General features: G+C 44.8%; 1 protein-coding gene across 6 annotated transcripts in view; it reads right to left on the bottom strand.

The window, feature by feature from the left end:
* Positions 1 to 16,809, bottom strand: part of LOC110509458 (replication protein A 70 kDa DNA-binding subunit) — a 77,038-nt gene that overhangs the window by 42,033 nt on the left and 18,196 nt on the right. For 2 of the 6 annotated variants that reach the window (XM_090226245.1, XM_090226247.1), the window contains exons 6-7: positions 14,574 to 14,663; positions 4,477 to 4,573 (exon numbers count right to left, since the gene is read on the bottom strand). In XM_090226245.1, the coding sequence (XP_090082371.1) occupies positions 4,477 to 4,573; positions 14,574 to 14,663 (187 nt within the window). Of the gene's footprint in view, positions 1 to 4,476; positions 4,577 to 14,573; positions 14,664 to 15,325; positions 16,234 to 16,809 lie in introns of those variants that run through there. The other 4 variants (XM_090226244.1, XM_090226246.1, XM_090226249.1 and 1 more) reach the window with 3 other exon arrangements.

The raw sequence follows: 16,809 nt of genomic DNA, 5'->3' as shown, positions 1-16,809 counted from the left end.
ATGTTTTTCAGCGGCAGGGACTGGGAGACTAGTCAGGATCAAGGCAAAGATGAACAGAGCAAAGTACAGAGAGATCCTTGATGAAAACCTGCTCCATAGTGCTCAGGACCTTAGACTGGGGCGAAGGTTCCCCTTCCAACAGGACAGCAACCCTAAGCACACAGCCAAGGCAACACAAGAGTGGCTTCGGTACAAGTCTCTGAATGTCCTTGAGTGGCCCAGCCAGAGCCTGATCGAACATCTCTGGGGAGAACCTGATCGAACATCTCTGGGGAGACCTGAAAATAGCTGTGCAGCGACGCTCCCCATCCAACCTGACAGAGCTTGAGAGGATCAGCAGAGAAGAAACTCCCCAATTAAAGGTGTGCCAAGCTTGTAGCATTTTACCCAAGAAGACTCAAGGCTGCAATTGCTGCCAAAGGCGCTTCAACAAAGTACTCAGTAAAGGGTCTTAATCCTTATTTAAATATGATATTTCTGGGGGGTTTGGCGATGGGGGGGTTTGCAAAAATTTCTCATAACCTGTTTTTGATTTGCCATTATGGGGTATTGTCTGTATATTGGTGATTGATGATTTTAGAACAAGGCTGTAACCTAACAAAATGTTGGTATTCGTTGAAACATGTTGTTTGTTAACATAGTAAATAACTGGTATGGTAAATACCAGTTGAGAGAGTACAATAAGATAAAATGTTACAGAATTCCTTTTATTCACTAGCATTCCAGCTAAGATAAGCTCAGCCCTCTGTCCCACTCTACAGCCAATATAAACAACAAGGAGAAGAAGAACACTGAAAACTAGCATTGTTTACATTTCCAGTTCCACCATAATCTCCATGTAACCTACTTTACTTTCTGTTAACTTTGTTTACACAGCAACTACAAAATTCAGTAGGTTGTGCGTCCCCAAGTGGCAGCCTACTCCCTATATAGTGCACTACATTTGACCAAGGCACATAGGGCTAAAAAGGACTAGGACAGTTTTCTAACACCTGAATGATGCATTTTGAAATCCACTCAGTTTTACATTAAAGGAGCAATCAGAAGTTCCCACATCCATTTTTGGACATATACATGTATGATATGTAGCCATTGATTCTTGAAGAATATAATTTATAAATGCCTCATGACCTAAGTTCAACTGTCGTACCCCAACAGAATCCAAAATATTAACTTGTTTTACTCCAATGTTTGTAGACAAAGACAATATAAACCAGCATTATATACAGCGGTTTCAGAAAGTATTCACACCCACTACCTTCTTCCACATGTTGTTGTGTTACAGCCTGAATTTAAATTGGATAGAATTGAGATGTCTTGTCACTGGCCAAAACACAATACCTCATAATGTCAATGTGGAATTATGTTTTTTGACATTTTTACGAATTAATAGAAAATGAAAAGCTGAAATGTCTTGATTCAATAAGTATTCAACCCCTTTTGTTATGGCAAGTCTGAATAAGTTCAGAAGTAAACATGTGCTTAACAAGTCAAATAATAAGTTTCATGGACTCACTCTTTGTGCAATAATAGTGTTTAAACATCCTTTTTGAATGACTACCTCATCTCTGTAACCCACACATACAGATACTTGTAAGGTCCCCCCGTTGAGCAGTGACATTCAAACACAGATTGAACCACAAAGACCAGGGAGGTTTTCCAATGCCTCGCAAATAAGGGCACACTTCAATAGATGGGTAAAAAGAAAAAAGCAGATATTGAATATCCCTTTGAGCATGGTGAAGTTATTCATTACACTTTGGATGGTGTATCAAACACCCAGTCACTAGATACAGGCATCCTTCCTAACTCAGTTGCCGGAGAGGAAGGAAACCATTCAAGGATTTCACCATGAGGCCAATGGTGACTTTAAAACAGTTACAGAGTTTAATGGCTGTGATAGGATAAAACTGAGGATGGATCAACAACATTGTAGTTACTCCACAATACTAACCTAATTGACAGAGTGAAAAGAAGGAAGCCTTTACAGAATATAAATATTCCAAAACATTGCATACTGTTTGCAACAAGGCATTAAAGTAATACTGTAAAAAATGTGGCAAAGCTTTCAACTTTTTGTTCTGAAAGCAAAGTGTTATGTTTGGGGCAAATCCAATAGAACACATTACTGAGTACCACTTTGCATATTTTCAACATACTGTATTGGTTGCTGCATCATGATATGGGTATGCATGTAATCGTTATGGACTGAGGAGTTTTTCAGGATAAAAAAAATAAACAGAATGGAAGCAAAATCCTTGAGGAAAACCTGGTTCAGTCTGCTTTCCACCAGACACTGGGAGAGGATTTCACCTTCCAGTAGGACAATAACTTAAAACACAAGGCCAAATCTACACTGGAGTTTCTTACCAAAAAGACAAGTGAATTTTGTGGGTGTGTTACAGTTTTGACTTAAAACTGCTTGAAGATCTATGGAATGATCTGAAAATGGCTGTCTAGCAATGATCAACAATCAATTTGACAGAGCTTGAAGAGTTTTGAAAATAATAAACGGCAAATATTGTACAATCCAGGTGTGGAAAGCCCTTAGAGACTTACCCTGAAAGACTCACAGCTGTAATCATTGACGTAGGTGACTCTAACATGTATTAACTCAGGGGGGTGACGTGATTACTTATGTAAATTAGATATTGCTGTAATTAATGTTCAATACATTTGCTACATTTCTAAAAACATGTTTTCACTTTGTTATTATGGGGTATTGTGTGTAGGGTAAAATATATATTTAATCAATTTTGAATCCAGGCTGTAACAACAAAATGTGGAATAAGTCAAGGGGTATGAATACTTTCTGAAGGCACTGTAGCCTCAACACATGGTTAAATGTATATTGTTGATATCATGGATGGTCAATCCTTGCATCCATAGCTGTGTCTATTAATTTAAGAGTGATTACATTTCTGCAGCCCGATCTGCAGCGTTTTTGCTGACAACCAAATCCCAGATTGTGGCTTTGAAACAGCAGCAGGATAGTTTGTGTTTGTGCAGCGGTCTGCTGTTTCCCTGCTGCTGTTTATAATGGAGCTGTTGGGGAATATTCACACCATAACTCTGGCAGCCCAATCACAAGAACAGCTGTGTGTGTGTGGTGTACTGTGTGTGTGTATATGTGTGTGTGTTTATCCTCTATTTCCAATAGTGTACAGAAACCCCAGAACTAATTACCAAACCCTTTATATACGGAGAACAGAGGGTCTATAATCCCCACTCTGCTCTCTTCACCACCAGTAACAGACAGTTACATACTTTAATGAAATGAGAAAGAAGGGAATAGTATCAAATTAAAAGAAAAAGAGAGGAGAGAGAGAGAGAGAGAGAGAAGAGTGAGAGAGAGGTAGAGAGAGACAGAGACAGAGAGACGGGGACAGTGAGAGAGAGAGAGAGACAGACAGACAGATACAGAGAGAGAGAGAGAGAGAGAGAGCGAGGGCGAGAGAGAGGCAGAGAGAGACAGAGAGACAGAGAGACAGAGAGATGGGGACAGTGAGAGAGAGAGAGAGACAGACAGACAGATACAGAGAGAGAGATCCAGAGAGAGAGAGAGCGAGACCGAGAGCGACAGAGACAGAGAGACAGAGAGACAGAGAGACAGAGAGACAGAGAGACAGAGAGACAGACAGAGACAGAGAGAGACAGAGACAGAGAGACAGAGAGAGAGACAGAGACAGACAGAGAGACAGACAGAGACAGAGAGAGACAGACAGAGACCGACATAGACAGAGAGAGAGACAGACAGAGACAGACAGAGACAGAGAGAGACAGAGACAGAGACAGAGACAGAGAGAGAGAGACAGAGAGAGAGAGACAGAGACAGAGAGACAGAGACAGAGAGACGTAGAGACAGAGAGAGAGAGAGAAAGAGGAAGGGATCATAGTCTAAACCCCTCCAGTATGAATAACAGAATCAGAATCTCAGTGGTGTCCTATAAAAACTCAGCTCTACCTGCCTGGTACTAACACCATAGAGCCCAGAGCACCTGGTGCATTTCATTTCTATGTAAATGGAATAACACACACACAAACTCGCACACACACACAGTAGGAAAACTGTTGTTCACTGAGAGATCAAGTTAAACCATCATATTCAGCACTTTTCAAGTTTTTGGAAAGTGCTAAACAACAGCAATTCCTGGATCAGTGTTGTTAGTCACATCAAATCAAATCACATTTTATTGGTCACATACACAGATGTTATTGTGAGCGTAGCGAAATGCTTATGCTTCTTGATCCGTCATTGCAGCAGTATCTAACAGGTAATATCTAACGATTATACTACAAAACCTAATATCTAACAAATTCCATAACATCTGTTAACCATGTCTATATGACCAATAAAATATACTTGGTAAGTGTAGTTTGAAAAGACATCCGTGACATCAGTCTTTTGGGTGATTGATACACTCACTCACAGTCTTGAGATAGATTAGGCTGACACAAACACACAAACTGTCTTACTTAGTCTGGTAGGGGCTGAGGCAGGCGATGGGGACTACTATCAGAGTCTTCTTCCCGGAGTCTCCTCTGCCTGCTGGGTCTCTGGTAGAAGAGGAGGCTGCTGGGACATGGAGTCCAAAAGACAAAACATACAGGGCAGTTAGGACACAGAGTTTCTAAACCCAGAGGTTCAAGCGAAAAGAAGGCTTCTACTTCCGAGAATGCTTTGCGAAGTCGACTGGACAGATCAGACCGGGGCTCGGGAAGTTCATGGGAGAAGTGACAAATTGATCCTTATTTGTTCATTTTCTTGATTTCTAAAAGGCACAACCTTTTCAACTTCATTTTCATTATCATAGCACAATACCCATGTCTACATATGTGAATACGGCGAATGTATTAGAACAAAATATAACGTTTAAAAGTTCTACCCGATGACATCATCAAAAGAAAAAAGAAAAACACAATGAGATTCGCAATGACGTGGGGAGCAAGAAAAGTCCCTCCCTCTGGCAAGAAACTCAGGTTTTTAGAAAATCTCTTTTTCTGAATTTTATTCCAGCCTGTGATGTCACAGATAAGCATTTTTTTAAGGACCTTTCTTCGTATAACCTTTGAATTAATAGGGATGCAACAATTCACCAATACATCGTTCTGTGGGTTGAAATGTTTAATATTACAAGTGCATCGGTCCGGTTCGTGGGAGCCCAAACCATCCAAATCAAGCATCGGTCAGAAAACCGCTGGTTCACTAATGTTGTTAACACACAGTTTTATTCCCAAAAATATCTAATCTGTTGTGACTGAATTGATGAGTCCTCTACTTCAGTTCTGTAGCCTATCAAACTTGTATGCATGTAACTGCGTACAACTGTGTGCATAGTGCGGGAGACACAGCTGCTCAAGCCAACGAGAGGTAGGCCTATCCCTGTTCTTCTCATTTTCATACATCTGGCACCTTCAGCATTTCTATTTGTGTGTGTTTGTGTGTGTGTGTGTGTGTGTGTGTGTGTGTGTGTGTGTTTGTTTGTTTGTTGGAGTATCATTGTAGTATGTGAGTGGGTAGAGTTCAGTGAGTTTGCATAGAGCCAGAGCAAGAGAGTCGGTGCAAAACATTGTCTAAAAATGTTTTCACACTGGTTGCACATTTAACATGCTGATAAAAATGAGGTAAAACTGATTTAAGTTTGCCTGCATTAAAGTTCCCGGCCACTAGGAGCGCCGCCTCTGGATGAGCATTTTCCTGTTTGCTTTTGGCCTAATACAGCTCATTGAGTGCGGTCTTAGTTCCAGCATCAGTTTGTGGTGGTAAATAGACAGCTACAAAGGAGGTATGATGCTACAGGCTTGCTAATAGTCCGGGTAGCCATTTCATTAACAGTTCAGAAGTCATATGGCTTGGGGGTATTTGCTGTTCAGGAGCATTTCATGACTACAGATGTAAGTGCCAAGGGGCAATAGTCATTTAGACAGGTTACCTTGGCGTTCTCAACACAGGGACTATGGTGGACTGCTTGAAACGTGTAGATACAGTTGATGTCGGAAGTTTACATAAACCTTAGCGAAATACATTTAAACTGAGTTTTTCACAATTCCTGACATTTAATCCAAGTAAAAATTCCCTGTCTTAGGTCAGATAGGAATATCACTTTATTTTAAGAAATGTCAGAATAATAGTAGAGAGAATTATTTATTTCAGCTTTCATCACATTCCCAGTGGGTCAGACGTGTACATACACTCAATTAGTATTTGGTAGCATTGCCTTTAAATTGTTTAACTTGGTTAAAATGTTTCGGGTAGCCTTCCACAAGCTTCCCACAATATGTTTGGTTGAATTTTGGCCCATTCCTCCTGACAGAGCTGGTGTAACTGAGTCAGGTTTGTAGGCCTCCTTGCTCGCACATGTGTTTTCAGTTCTGCCCACAAATGTTTAATAGCATTGAGATCAGAACTTGTGATGGCCACTCCAATACCTTGACTTTGTTGTCCTTAAGCCATTTTGCCACAACTTTGAAAGTGTGCTTGGGGTCAATGTCCATTTGGAAGACCCATTTGTGACCAAGCTTTAACTTCCTGTTTGATGTCTTGAGATGTTGCTTCAATATATCCATATCAGTTTCCTTCTCATGATGCTATCTATTTTGTGAAGTGCACCTGTCCCTCCTGCAGCAAAGCACAACCACAACATGATGCTGCCACCCCCGTGCTTCACAGTTGGGATGGTGTTCTTCGGCTTACAAGCCTCCCCTTTTTCCTCCAAACAAAACAATGGTCATTATGGCCAAACAGTTCTATTTTTGTTTCATCAGACCGGAGGACATTTCTCCAAAAAGTACCATTTTTGCCCCCATGTGCAGTTGCAAACTGTAGTCAGGCTATTTTATGAGTGGCCTTTCTGTCAGAGTTCTGTCAGAGTGGTAATTGGGTCCTACTTGCCCGGGTGCTCAGTTTGGGTTGGATGGACAGCTCTAGGCAAATTCTAGGTAGTTCCATATTTTTTCAATTTCCCAATAATCGAGACCACTTGATGTCTTGGAAACTTTCAACACTAGAAACAGTTATTCAGATCACATTGATAGGATAGTCTTGAACGAATCTCGTTCAGTTTATTCTTCATTGATTGCACATTAGCCAATAGAACATAGAGGTTTATCCACACGCCGGTGTAGTCTCGTCAGGTATCCCGCACGCCGGCCTTTATTACAGCGCTCTCTCTTAAAACGTGTAAAGGGTTAACACGGGTCAGTGTGTAAAGGGTTAACACGGGCCAGTGTGTAAAGGGTTAACACGGGCCAGTGTGTAAAGGGTTAACCTGGGCCAGTGTGTAAAGGGTTAACACAGGCCAGTGTGTAAAGGATTAACACGGGCCAGTGTGTAAAGGGTTAACACGGGCCAGTGTGTAAAGGGTTAACCTGGGCCAGTGTGTAAAGGGTTAACACGGGCCAGTGTGTAAAGGGTTAACCTGGGCCAGTGTGTAAAGCCCTAATACAGGCCAGTATGTACAGGGTTAACACGGGTCAGTGTGTAAAGGGTTAACACAGGCCAGTGTGTAAAGGGTTAACACGGGCCAGTGTGTAAAGGGTTAACCTGGGCCAGTGTGTAAAGGGTTAACCTGGGCCAGTGTGTAAAGGGTTAACACGGGCCGGTGTGTAAAGGGTCATAACAGGCCAGTGTGTAAAGGGTTAACACGGGCCAGTGTGTAAAGGGTTAACACGGGCCAGTGTGTAAAGGGTTAACACGGGCCAGTGTGTAAAGGGTTAACACGGGCCAGTGTGTAAAGGGTTAACACGGGTCAGTGTGTAAAGGGTTAACATGGGCCAGTGTGTAAAGGGTTAACCTGGGCCAGTGTGTAAAGGGTTAACCTGGGCCAGTGTTAACACGGGTCAGTGTGTAAAGGGTTAACACGGGCCAGTGTGTAAAGGGTTAACCTGGGCCAGTGTGTAAAGGGTTAACCTGGGCCAGTGTGTGAAGGGTTAACACGGGCCAGTGTGTAAAGGGTTAACACGGGCCAGTGGGTAAAGGGTTAACACGGGCCAGTGTGTAAAGGGTTAACCTGGGCCAGTGTGTAAAGGGTTAACACGGGCCAGTGTGTAAAGGGTTAACCTGGGCCAGTGTGTAAAGGGTTAACACGGGCCGGTGTGTAAAGGGTTAACACGGGTCAGTGTGCAAAGGGTTAACACGGGCCAGTGTATAAAGGGTTAACCTGGGCCAGTGTGTAAAGGGTTAACCTGGGCCAGTGTTAACACGGGCCAGTGTGTAAAGGGTTAACACGGGCCAGTGTGTAAAGGGTTAACACGGGCCAGTGTGTAAAGGGTTAACCTGGGCCAGTGTGTAAAGGGTTAACACGGGTCAGTGTGTAAAGGGTTAACCTGGGCCAGAGTGTAAAGGGTTAACACAGGCCAGTGTGTAAAGGGTTAACCTGGGCCAGTGTGTAAAGAGTTAACCTTGGCCAGTGTGTAAAGGGGTAATACAGGCCAGTGTGTACAGGGTTAACACGTGCCAGTGTATACAGGGTTAACCTGGGCCAGTGTGTAAAGGGTTAAAACGGGCCAGTGTGTAAAGGGTTAACACGGGACAGTGTGTAAAGGGTTAACACGGGCCAGTGTGTATAGGGTTAACACGGGCCAGTGTGTAAAGGGTTAACCTGGGCCAGTGTGTAAAGGGTTAACACGGGCCAGTGTGTAAAGGCTTAACACGGGCCGGTGTGTAAAGGGTTAACCTGGGCCAGTGTGTAAAGGGTTAACATGGGCCAGTGTGTAAAGGGGTAATACAGGCCAGTGTGTACAGGGTTAACACGGGCCAGTGTGTACAGGGTTAACACGGGTCAGTGTGTAAAGGGTTAACACAGGCCAGTGTGTAAAGGGTTAACACGGGCCAGTGTGTAAAGGGTTAACCTGGGCCAGTGTGTAAAGGGTTAACCTGGGCCAGTGTGTAAAGGGTTAACACGGGCCGGTGTGTAAAGGGTTATAACAGGCCAGTGTGTAAAGGGTTAACACTGGCCAATATGCAAAGGGTTAACACGGGCCAGTGTGTAAAGGGTTAACACGGGCCAGTGTGTAAAGGGTTAACACGGGTCAGTGTGTAAAGGGTTAACACGGGCCAGTGTGTAAAGGGTTAACCTGGGCCAGTGTGTAAAGGGTTAACCTGGGCCAGTGTTAACACGGGTCAGTGTGTAAAGGGTTAACACGGGCCAGTGTGTAAAGGGTTAACCTGGGCCAGTGTGTAAAGGGTTAACCTGGGCCAGTGTGTGAAGGGTTAACACGGGCCAGTGTGTAAAGGGTTAACACGGGCCAGTGTGTAAAGGGTTAACACGGGCCAGTGTGTAAAGGGTTAACCTGGGCCAGTGTGTAAAGGGTTAACACGGGCCAGTGTGTAAAGGGTTAACCTGGGCCAGTGTGTAAAGGGTTAACACGGGCCGGTGTGTAAAGGGTTAACACGGGTCAGTGTGCAAAGGGTTAACACGGGCCAGTGTGTAAAGGGTTAACCTGGGCCAGTGTGTAAAGGGTTAACCTGGGCCAGTGTTAACACGGGCCAGTGTGTAAAGGGTTAACACGGGCCAGTGTGTAAAGGGTTAACCTGGGCCAGTGTGTAAAGGGTTAACACGGGCCGGTGTGTAAAGGGTTAACACGGGTCAGTGTGTAAAGGGTTAACACGGGTGAGTGTGTAAAGCGTTAACCTGGGCCAGTGTGTAAAGGGTTAACACGGTTCAGTGTGTAAAGGGTTAACATGGGCCAGTGTGTAAAGGGTTAACACAGGTCAGTGTGTAAAGGGTTAACACGGGTCAGTGTGTAAAGGGTTAACCTGGGCCAGTGTGTAAAGGGTTAACACGGGCCGGTGTGTAAAGGGTTAACACGGGTCAGTGTGTAAAGGGTTAACACGGGCCAGTGTGTAAAGGGTTAACCTGGGCCAGTGTGTAAAGGGTTAACACGGTTCAGTGTGTAAAGGGTTAACACGGGCCAGTGTGTAAAGGGTTAACACGGGTCAGTGTGTAAAGGGTTAACACGGGCCAGTGTGTAAAGGGTTAACACGGGTCAGTGTGTAAAGGGTTAACACGGGCCAGTGTGTAAAGGGTTAACCTGGGCCAGTGTGTAAAGGGTTAACACGGGCCAGTGTGTAAAGGGTTAACCTGAGCCAGTGTGTAAATGGGTAATACAGGCCAGTGTGTACAGGGTTAACACGGGCCAGTGTGTACAGGGTTAACACGGGTCAGTGTGTAAAGGGTTAACACGGTTCAGTGTGTAAAGGGTTAACACGGGCCAGTGTGTAAAGGGTTAACACGGGGCGGTGTGTAAAGGGTTAACACGGGTCAGTGTGTAAAGGGGTAATACAGGCCAGTGTGTAAAGGGTTAACACGGGCCAGTTTGTAAAGGGTTAACCTGGGCCAGTGTGTAAAGGGTTAACCTGGGCCAGTGTGTAAAAGGTTAACATGGGCCAGTGTGTAAAGGGTTAACCTGGGTCAGTGTGTAAAGGTTTAACACGGGCCAGTGTGTAAAGGGTTAACCTGGGCCAGTGCGTAAAGGGTTAACATGGGTCAGTGTGTAAAGGGTTAACCTGGGCCAGTGTGTAAAGGGTTAACCTGGGCCAGTGTGTAAAGGGTTAACCTGGGCCAGTGTTAACACGGGCCAGTGTGTAAAGGGTTAACACGGGCCAGTGTGTAAAGGGTTAACCTGGGCCAGTGTGTAAAGGGTTAACACGGGCCGGTGTGTAAAGGGTTAACACGGGTCAGTGTGTAAAGGGTTAACACGGGTGAGTGTGTAAAGCGTTAACCTGGGCCAGTGTGTAAAGGGTTAACACGGTTCAGTGTGTAAAGGGTTAACATGGGCCAGTGTGTAAAGGGTTAACACAGGTCAGTGTGTAAAGGGTTAACACGGGTCAGTGTGTAAAGGGTTAACCTGGGCCAGTGTGTAAAGGGTTAACACGGGCCGGTGTGTAAAGGGTTAACACGGGTCAGTGTGTAAAGGGTTAACACGGGCCAGTGTGTAAAGGGTTAACCTGGGCCAGTGTGTAAAGGGTTAACACGGTTCAGTGTGTAAAGGGTTAACACGGGCCAGTGTGTAAAGGGTTAACACGGGTCAGTGTGTAAAGGGTTAACACGGGCCAGTGTGTAAAGGGTTAACACGGGTCAGTGTGTAAAGGGTTAACACGGGCCAGTGTGTAAAGGGTTAACCTGGGCCAGTGTGTAAAGGGTTAACACGGGCCAGTGTGTAAAGGGTTAACCTGAGCCAGTGTGTAAATGGGTAATACAGGCCAGTGTGTACAGGGTTAACACGGGCCAGTGTGTACAGGGTTAACACGGGTCAGTGTGTAAAGGGTTAACACGGTTCAGTGTGTAAAGGGTTAACACGGGCCAGTGTGTAAAGGGTTAACACGGGGCGGTGTGTAAAGGGTTAACACGGGTCAGTGTGTAAAGGGGTAATACAGGCCAGTGTGTAAAGGGTTAACACGGGCCAGTGTGTAAAGGGTTAACCTGGGCCAGTGTGTAAAGGGTTAACCTGGGCCAGTGTGTAAAAGGTTAACATGGGCCAGTGTGTAAAGGGTTAACCTGGGTCAGTGTGTAAAGGTTTAACACGGGCCAGTGTGTAAAGGGTTAACCTGGGCCAGTGCGTAAAGGGTTAACATGGGTCAGTGTGTAAAGGGTTAACCTGGGCCAGTGTGTAAAGGGTTAACCTGGGCCAGTGTGTAAAAGGTTAACACGGGCCAGTGTGTAAAGGGTTAACACAGGTCAGTGTGTAAAAGGTTAACACGGGTCAGTGTGTAAAAGGTTAACACAGGTCAGTGTGTAAAGGGGTAATATAGGCCAGTGTGTAAAAGGTTAACACGGGCCAGTGTGTAAAAGGTTAACACGGGCCAGTTTGTAAAGGGTTAACCTGGGCCAGTGTGTAAAAGGTTAACACGGGTCAGTGTGTAAAGGGTTAACACGGGCCAGTGTGTAAAGGGTTAACCTGAGCCAGTGTGTAAAGGGGTAATACAGGCCAGTGTGTACAGGGTTAACCTGGGCCAGTGTGTAAAGGGTTAACACGGGCCAGTGTGTAAAGGGTTAACCTGGGCCTTTGTGTAAAGGGTTAACATGGGCCAGTGTGTAAAGGGTTAACCTGGGCCAGTGTGTAAAGGGTTAACACGGGTCAGTGTGTAAAGGGTTAACACAGGTCAGTGTGTAAAGGGTTAACACTGGCCAGTGTGTAAAGGGTTAACACGGGCCAGTGTGTAAAGGGTTAACCTGGGCCAGTGTGTAAAGGGTTAACACGGGTCAGTTGTGTAAAGGGTTAACCTGGGCCAGTGTGTAAAGGGTTAACACGGGTCAGTGTGTAAAGGGTTAACACAGGTCAGTGTGTAAAGGGTTAACCTGGGCCAGTGTGTAAAGGGTTAACACGGGCCAGTGTGTAAAGGGTTAACACAGGTCAGTGTGTAAAGGGTTAACACAGGTCAGTGTGTAAAGGGTTAACCTGGGCCAGTGTGTAAAGGGTTAACACGGGTCAGTGTGTAAAGGGTTAACCTGGGCCAGTGTGTAAAGGGTTAATACGGGTCAGTGTGTAAAGGGTTAACACAGGTCAGTGTGTAAAGGGTTAACCTGGGCCAGTGTGTAAAGGGTTAACACGGGCCAGTGTGTAAAGGGTTAACACAGGTCAGTGTGTAAAGGGTTAACACAGGTCAGTGTGTAAAGGGTTAACACAGGTCAGTGTGTAAAGGGTTAACCTGGGCCAGTGTGTAAAGGGTTAACACGAGCCAGTGTGTAAAGGGTTAACACAGGTCAGTGTGTAAAGGGTTAACACGGGCCAGTGTGTAAAGGGTTAACACGGGTCAGTGTGTAAAGGGTTAACCTGGGCCAGTGTGTAAAGTTAGATCCCAAATGGTACTCTATCCCCAACATATAGTACACAATCCTATGAGCCCTTGTCAAAAGTTGTGCACTTCACATGGGTCATAGAGTGCCATTATTATTTTACCTTTATTTAACCAGGCAAGTCAGTTAAGAACAAATACTTATTTCCAATGACGGTCTAGGAACAGTGGGTTAACTGCCTGTTCAGGGGCAGAACAACAGATTTGTACCTTGTCAGCTCGGGGGTTTGAACTTGCAACCTTTCGGTTATTAGTCCAATGCTCTAACCACTAGGCTACCCTGTATTGTACACGTCCTGATCCTGTATAGTTTAGTATGGAGGAAGAACTGTACAGAGAGAAGGGGGTAATTGACAGGGATAAAACATATTCAATAGTTTGTTCACCGAATTTAAGCTCCTGTTGTGGATCACAGCAAACAGTGTATCCTACTCTGTGTGTGTGTGTATGTGTGTGTGTGTGTGTGTGTGTGTGTGTGTGTGTCCTGGGGGAAATCACAGATAGAGCTGCTTTTTACAGCAGACGGCTGACGACGGGGTAGTTAACATTAATATTCATACACACGGGATCCGGATAGAGAGAGAGATCAGTATGGGACGATCATATCAAGAAAATAATCAGAATATCAAGACAATAATTTCAGCGGTATTTCAAAATACCCCGGGATAAGGCATATACGGTATATCACCCGCACACACGCGCGCACGCACGCACGCACGCACGCACGCACACACACACACACAGTAATGCTTGCGAGCTTAACACTCACGAAGGAGAAACATACACCCATACTAGTACTAGTCAAGGATGGCTCCCCCTGCTGGACTATAGTGTACATAGGGTACACTTTATAGTAACATGGACATTACGATTTTACGATTTTCTACCGACTGGTGTGAGGAATATTATGTAGCCTCCCTTCAGCCATGCTAAAAGGAATAGACTGGTGTGAGGAATATGGTAGAACCTCCCTTCAGCCATGCTAAAAGGAATGGACTGGTGTGAGGAATATGGTAGAACCTCCCTTCAGCCATGCTAAAAGGAATAGACTGGTGTGAGGAATATGGTAGAACCTACCTTCAGCCATGCTAAAAGGAATAGACTGGTGTGAGGAATATGGTAGAACCTCCCTTCAGCCATGCTAAAAGGAATAGACTGGTGTGAGGAATATGGTAGAACCTCCCTTCAGCCATGCTAAAAGGAATGGACTGGTGTGATGAATATGGTAGAACCTCCCTTCAGCCATGCTAAAAGGAATAGACTGGTGTGATGAATATGGTAGAACCTCCCTTCAGCCATGGTAAAAGGAATAGACTGGTGTGAGGAATATGGTAGAACCTCCCTTCAGCCATGGTAAAAGGAATAGACTGGTGTGAGGAATATGGTAGAACCTCCCTTCAGCCATGGTAAAAGGAATAGACTGGTGTGAGGAATATGGTAGAACCTCCCTTCAGCCATGCTAAAAGGAATGGACTGGTGTGAGGAATATGGTAGAACCTCCCTTCAGCCATGCTAAAAGGAATGGACTGGTGTGAGGAATATGGTAGAACCTCCCTTCAGCCATGGTAAAAGGAATAGACTGGTGTGATGAATATGGTAGAACCTCCCTTCAGCCATGGTAAAAGGAATAGACTGGTGTGATGAATATGGTAGAACCTCCCTTCAGCCATGGTAAAAGGTCACATTGTGATGGAACTCACCGCTGGGCTGGGTGTGAGGGGAGGCAGTAGAAGCAGGCAGCAGAAAATACATTCCAGTACATTGTGATGGAACTCACCTCTGGGCTGGTTGTGAGGGGAGGCAGTAGAAGTAGAAGCAGCAGCGTGACTCTCAGCAGAGACCTGGTTCTGAAGAGTCCTTCTCTGGCCTGGAGAGGACACGACAGAGAACACAGGTAACAGGTTTTTTTTTTTTTTTTTTTTTTTTTTTTTTTTTACCTTTATTTAACCAGGCAAGTCAGTTAAGAACAAATTCTTATTTTCAATGACGGCCTAGGAACAGTGGGTTAACTGCCTGTTCAGTGGCAGAACGACATATTTGTACCTTGTCAGCTCGGGGGTTTGAACTTGCAACCTTCCGGTTACTAGTCCAACGCTCTAACCACTAGGCTACCCTGCCGCCCCAGGTTAAGACCAGATAGGGACTAGTTTAGAAGAGTGTGGACAGACCAAGCCGAAGTTGCAAAGGTAAAATGTGTCTCAACGCTGGTCCTACAAAGACAAGACAGACAGGTACTTTGTCTACACAGAGAGGTAAGGTTAAATGCCTTTTCTCAACAACTGCGTTGGGATCTTTTCGTCTGAATTCCCCAAAAAATACAGATTCCCATATTGACGCACTAAACCGTTCAAACCAAATCCAATGTGTTTTCCCCAGTCATTCTCACTGGCAATATGTTGTTCTAAGTGGCTAGAGAGGACGCAGTAAAAGAGTAGGCTATTCATCCTACAGGGCTTTCATGAAAGGAGCTTGGGTACGTTTCATTTAGGTGCACCCCATTTAATAAGACAGGAAATGCAAAACTGGTACCTGTTCTTATTCGTACATGCCGACCATCATGATGCTCGCTGCCTACAGTTCTGTCTATCTGACTACAGAGGTGCAGTCCAGACAGAGTAGGTCTATTTCAGGAACATTTCTGAATGGACATAGACAATTAGGAAACTCATACACACACCCGTCTAATAGGACCCATCAATCAAAGCCACTTGCTGCTAATCTCACCCATAAACATAGGCAAATCACATTTCTCCTGTATCAAAAAAAATATTCAAAACCTGGCCTTAGCTTCAAATCCTTTCTGTAGGATATCAAAAACTAGCCTACATTGTATGATAATGCTAAATAAATGTAGCCTACACATATCATGTAAAATGTAGAGGAAAGTTTTAAAAAGGAGGCGCACTGTAGAGACAGTTGTTATATAGGCTATATGAAGATTAAATCAAAAATAGAATGACAAGCATGAAACCTGTCCACAGCCTAATGATCAGCCTGTCCACAGCCTAATGATCAGCCTGTCCATAGCCTAATGATCAGCCTGTCCACAGCCTAATGATCAACCTGTCCACAGCCTAATGATCAACCTGTCCACAGCCTAATGATCAGCCTGTCCACAGCCTAATGATTAGCCTGTCCATAGCCTAATGATCAGCCTGTCCATAGCCTAATGATCAATCTGTCCATAGTCTAATGATCAGCCTGTCCACAGCCTAATGATCAGCCTGTCCACAGCCTAATGATCAGCCTGTCCACAGTCTAATGATCAGCCTGTCCACAGCCTAATGATCAGCCTATCCGTAGCCTAATGATCAGCCTGTCCGTAGTCTAATGATCAGCCTGTCCATAGTCTAATGATCAGCCTGTCCATAGTCTAATGATCAGCCTGTCCATAGTCTAATGATCAGCCTGTCCATAGTCTAATGATCAGCCTGTCCATAGTCTAATGATCAGCCTGTCCATAGCCTAATGATCAGCCTGTCCATAATCTAATGATCAACCTGTCCATAGTCTAATGATCAGCCTGTCCACAGCCTAATGATCAGCCTGTCCACAGTCTAATGATCAGCCTGTCCACAGCCTAATGATTAGCCTGTCCATAGCCTAATGATCAGCCTGTCCATAGCCTAATGATCAATCTGTCCATAGTCTAATGATCAGCCTGTCCATAGCCTAATGATCAGCCTGTCCATAGTCTAATGATAAGCCTGTCCACAGTCTAATGATCAGCCTGTCCATAGTCTAATGATCAGCCTGTCCACAGTCTAATGATCAGCCTGTCCACAGCCTAATGATCAGCCTGTCCATAGCCTAATGATCAGCCTGTCCATAGCCTAATGATCAGCCTGTCCATAGTCTAATGATCAGCCTGTCCATAGCCTAATGATCAGCCTGTCCATAGTCTAATGATCAGCCTGTCCATAGTCTAATGATCAGCCTGTCCACAGCCTAATGATCAGCCTGTCCATAGTCTAATGATCAGCCTGTCCATAGTCTAATGATCAGCCTGTCCA

This window comes from Oncorhynchus mykiss, chromosome 29, assembly GCF_057628025.1.
Source record: "Oncorhynchus mykiss isolate SJ-2025 chromosome 29, ASM5762802v1, whole genome shotgun sequence".
Classification (NCBI taxonomy): Eukaryota; Metazoa; Chordata; class Actinopteri; order Salmoniformes; family Salmonidae; genus Oncorhynchus; species Oncorhynchus mykiss.
Note: the sequence above shows the minus strand (reverse complement) of the source record. Positions and strands in the feature narration are given on the sequence as shown.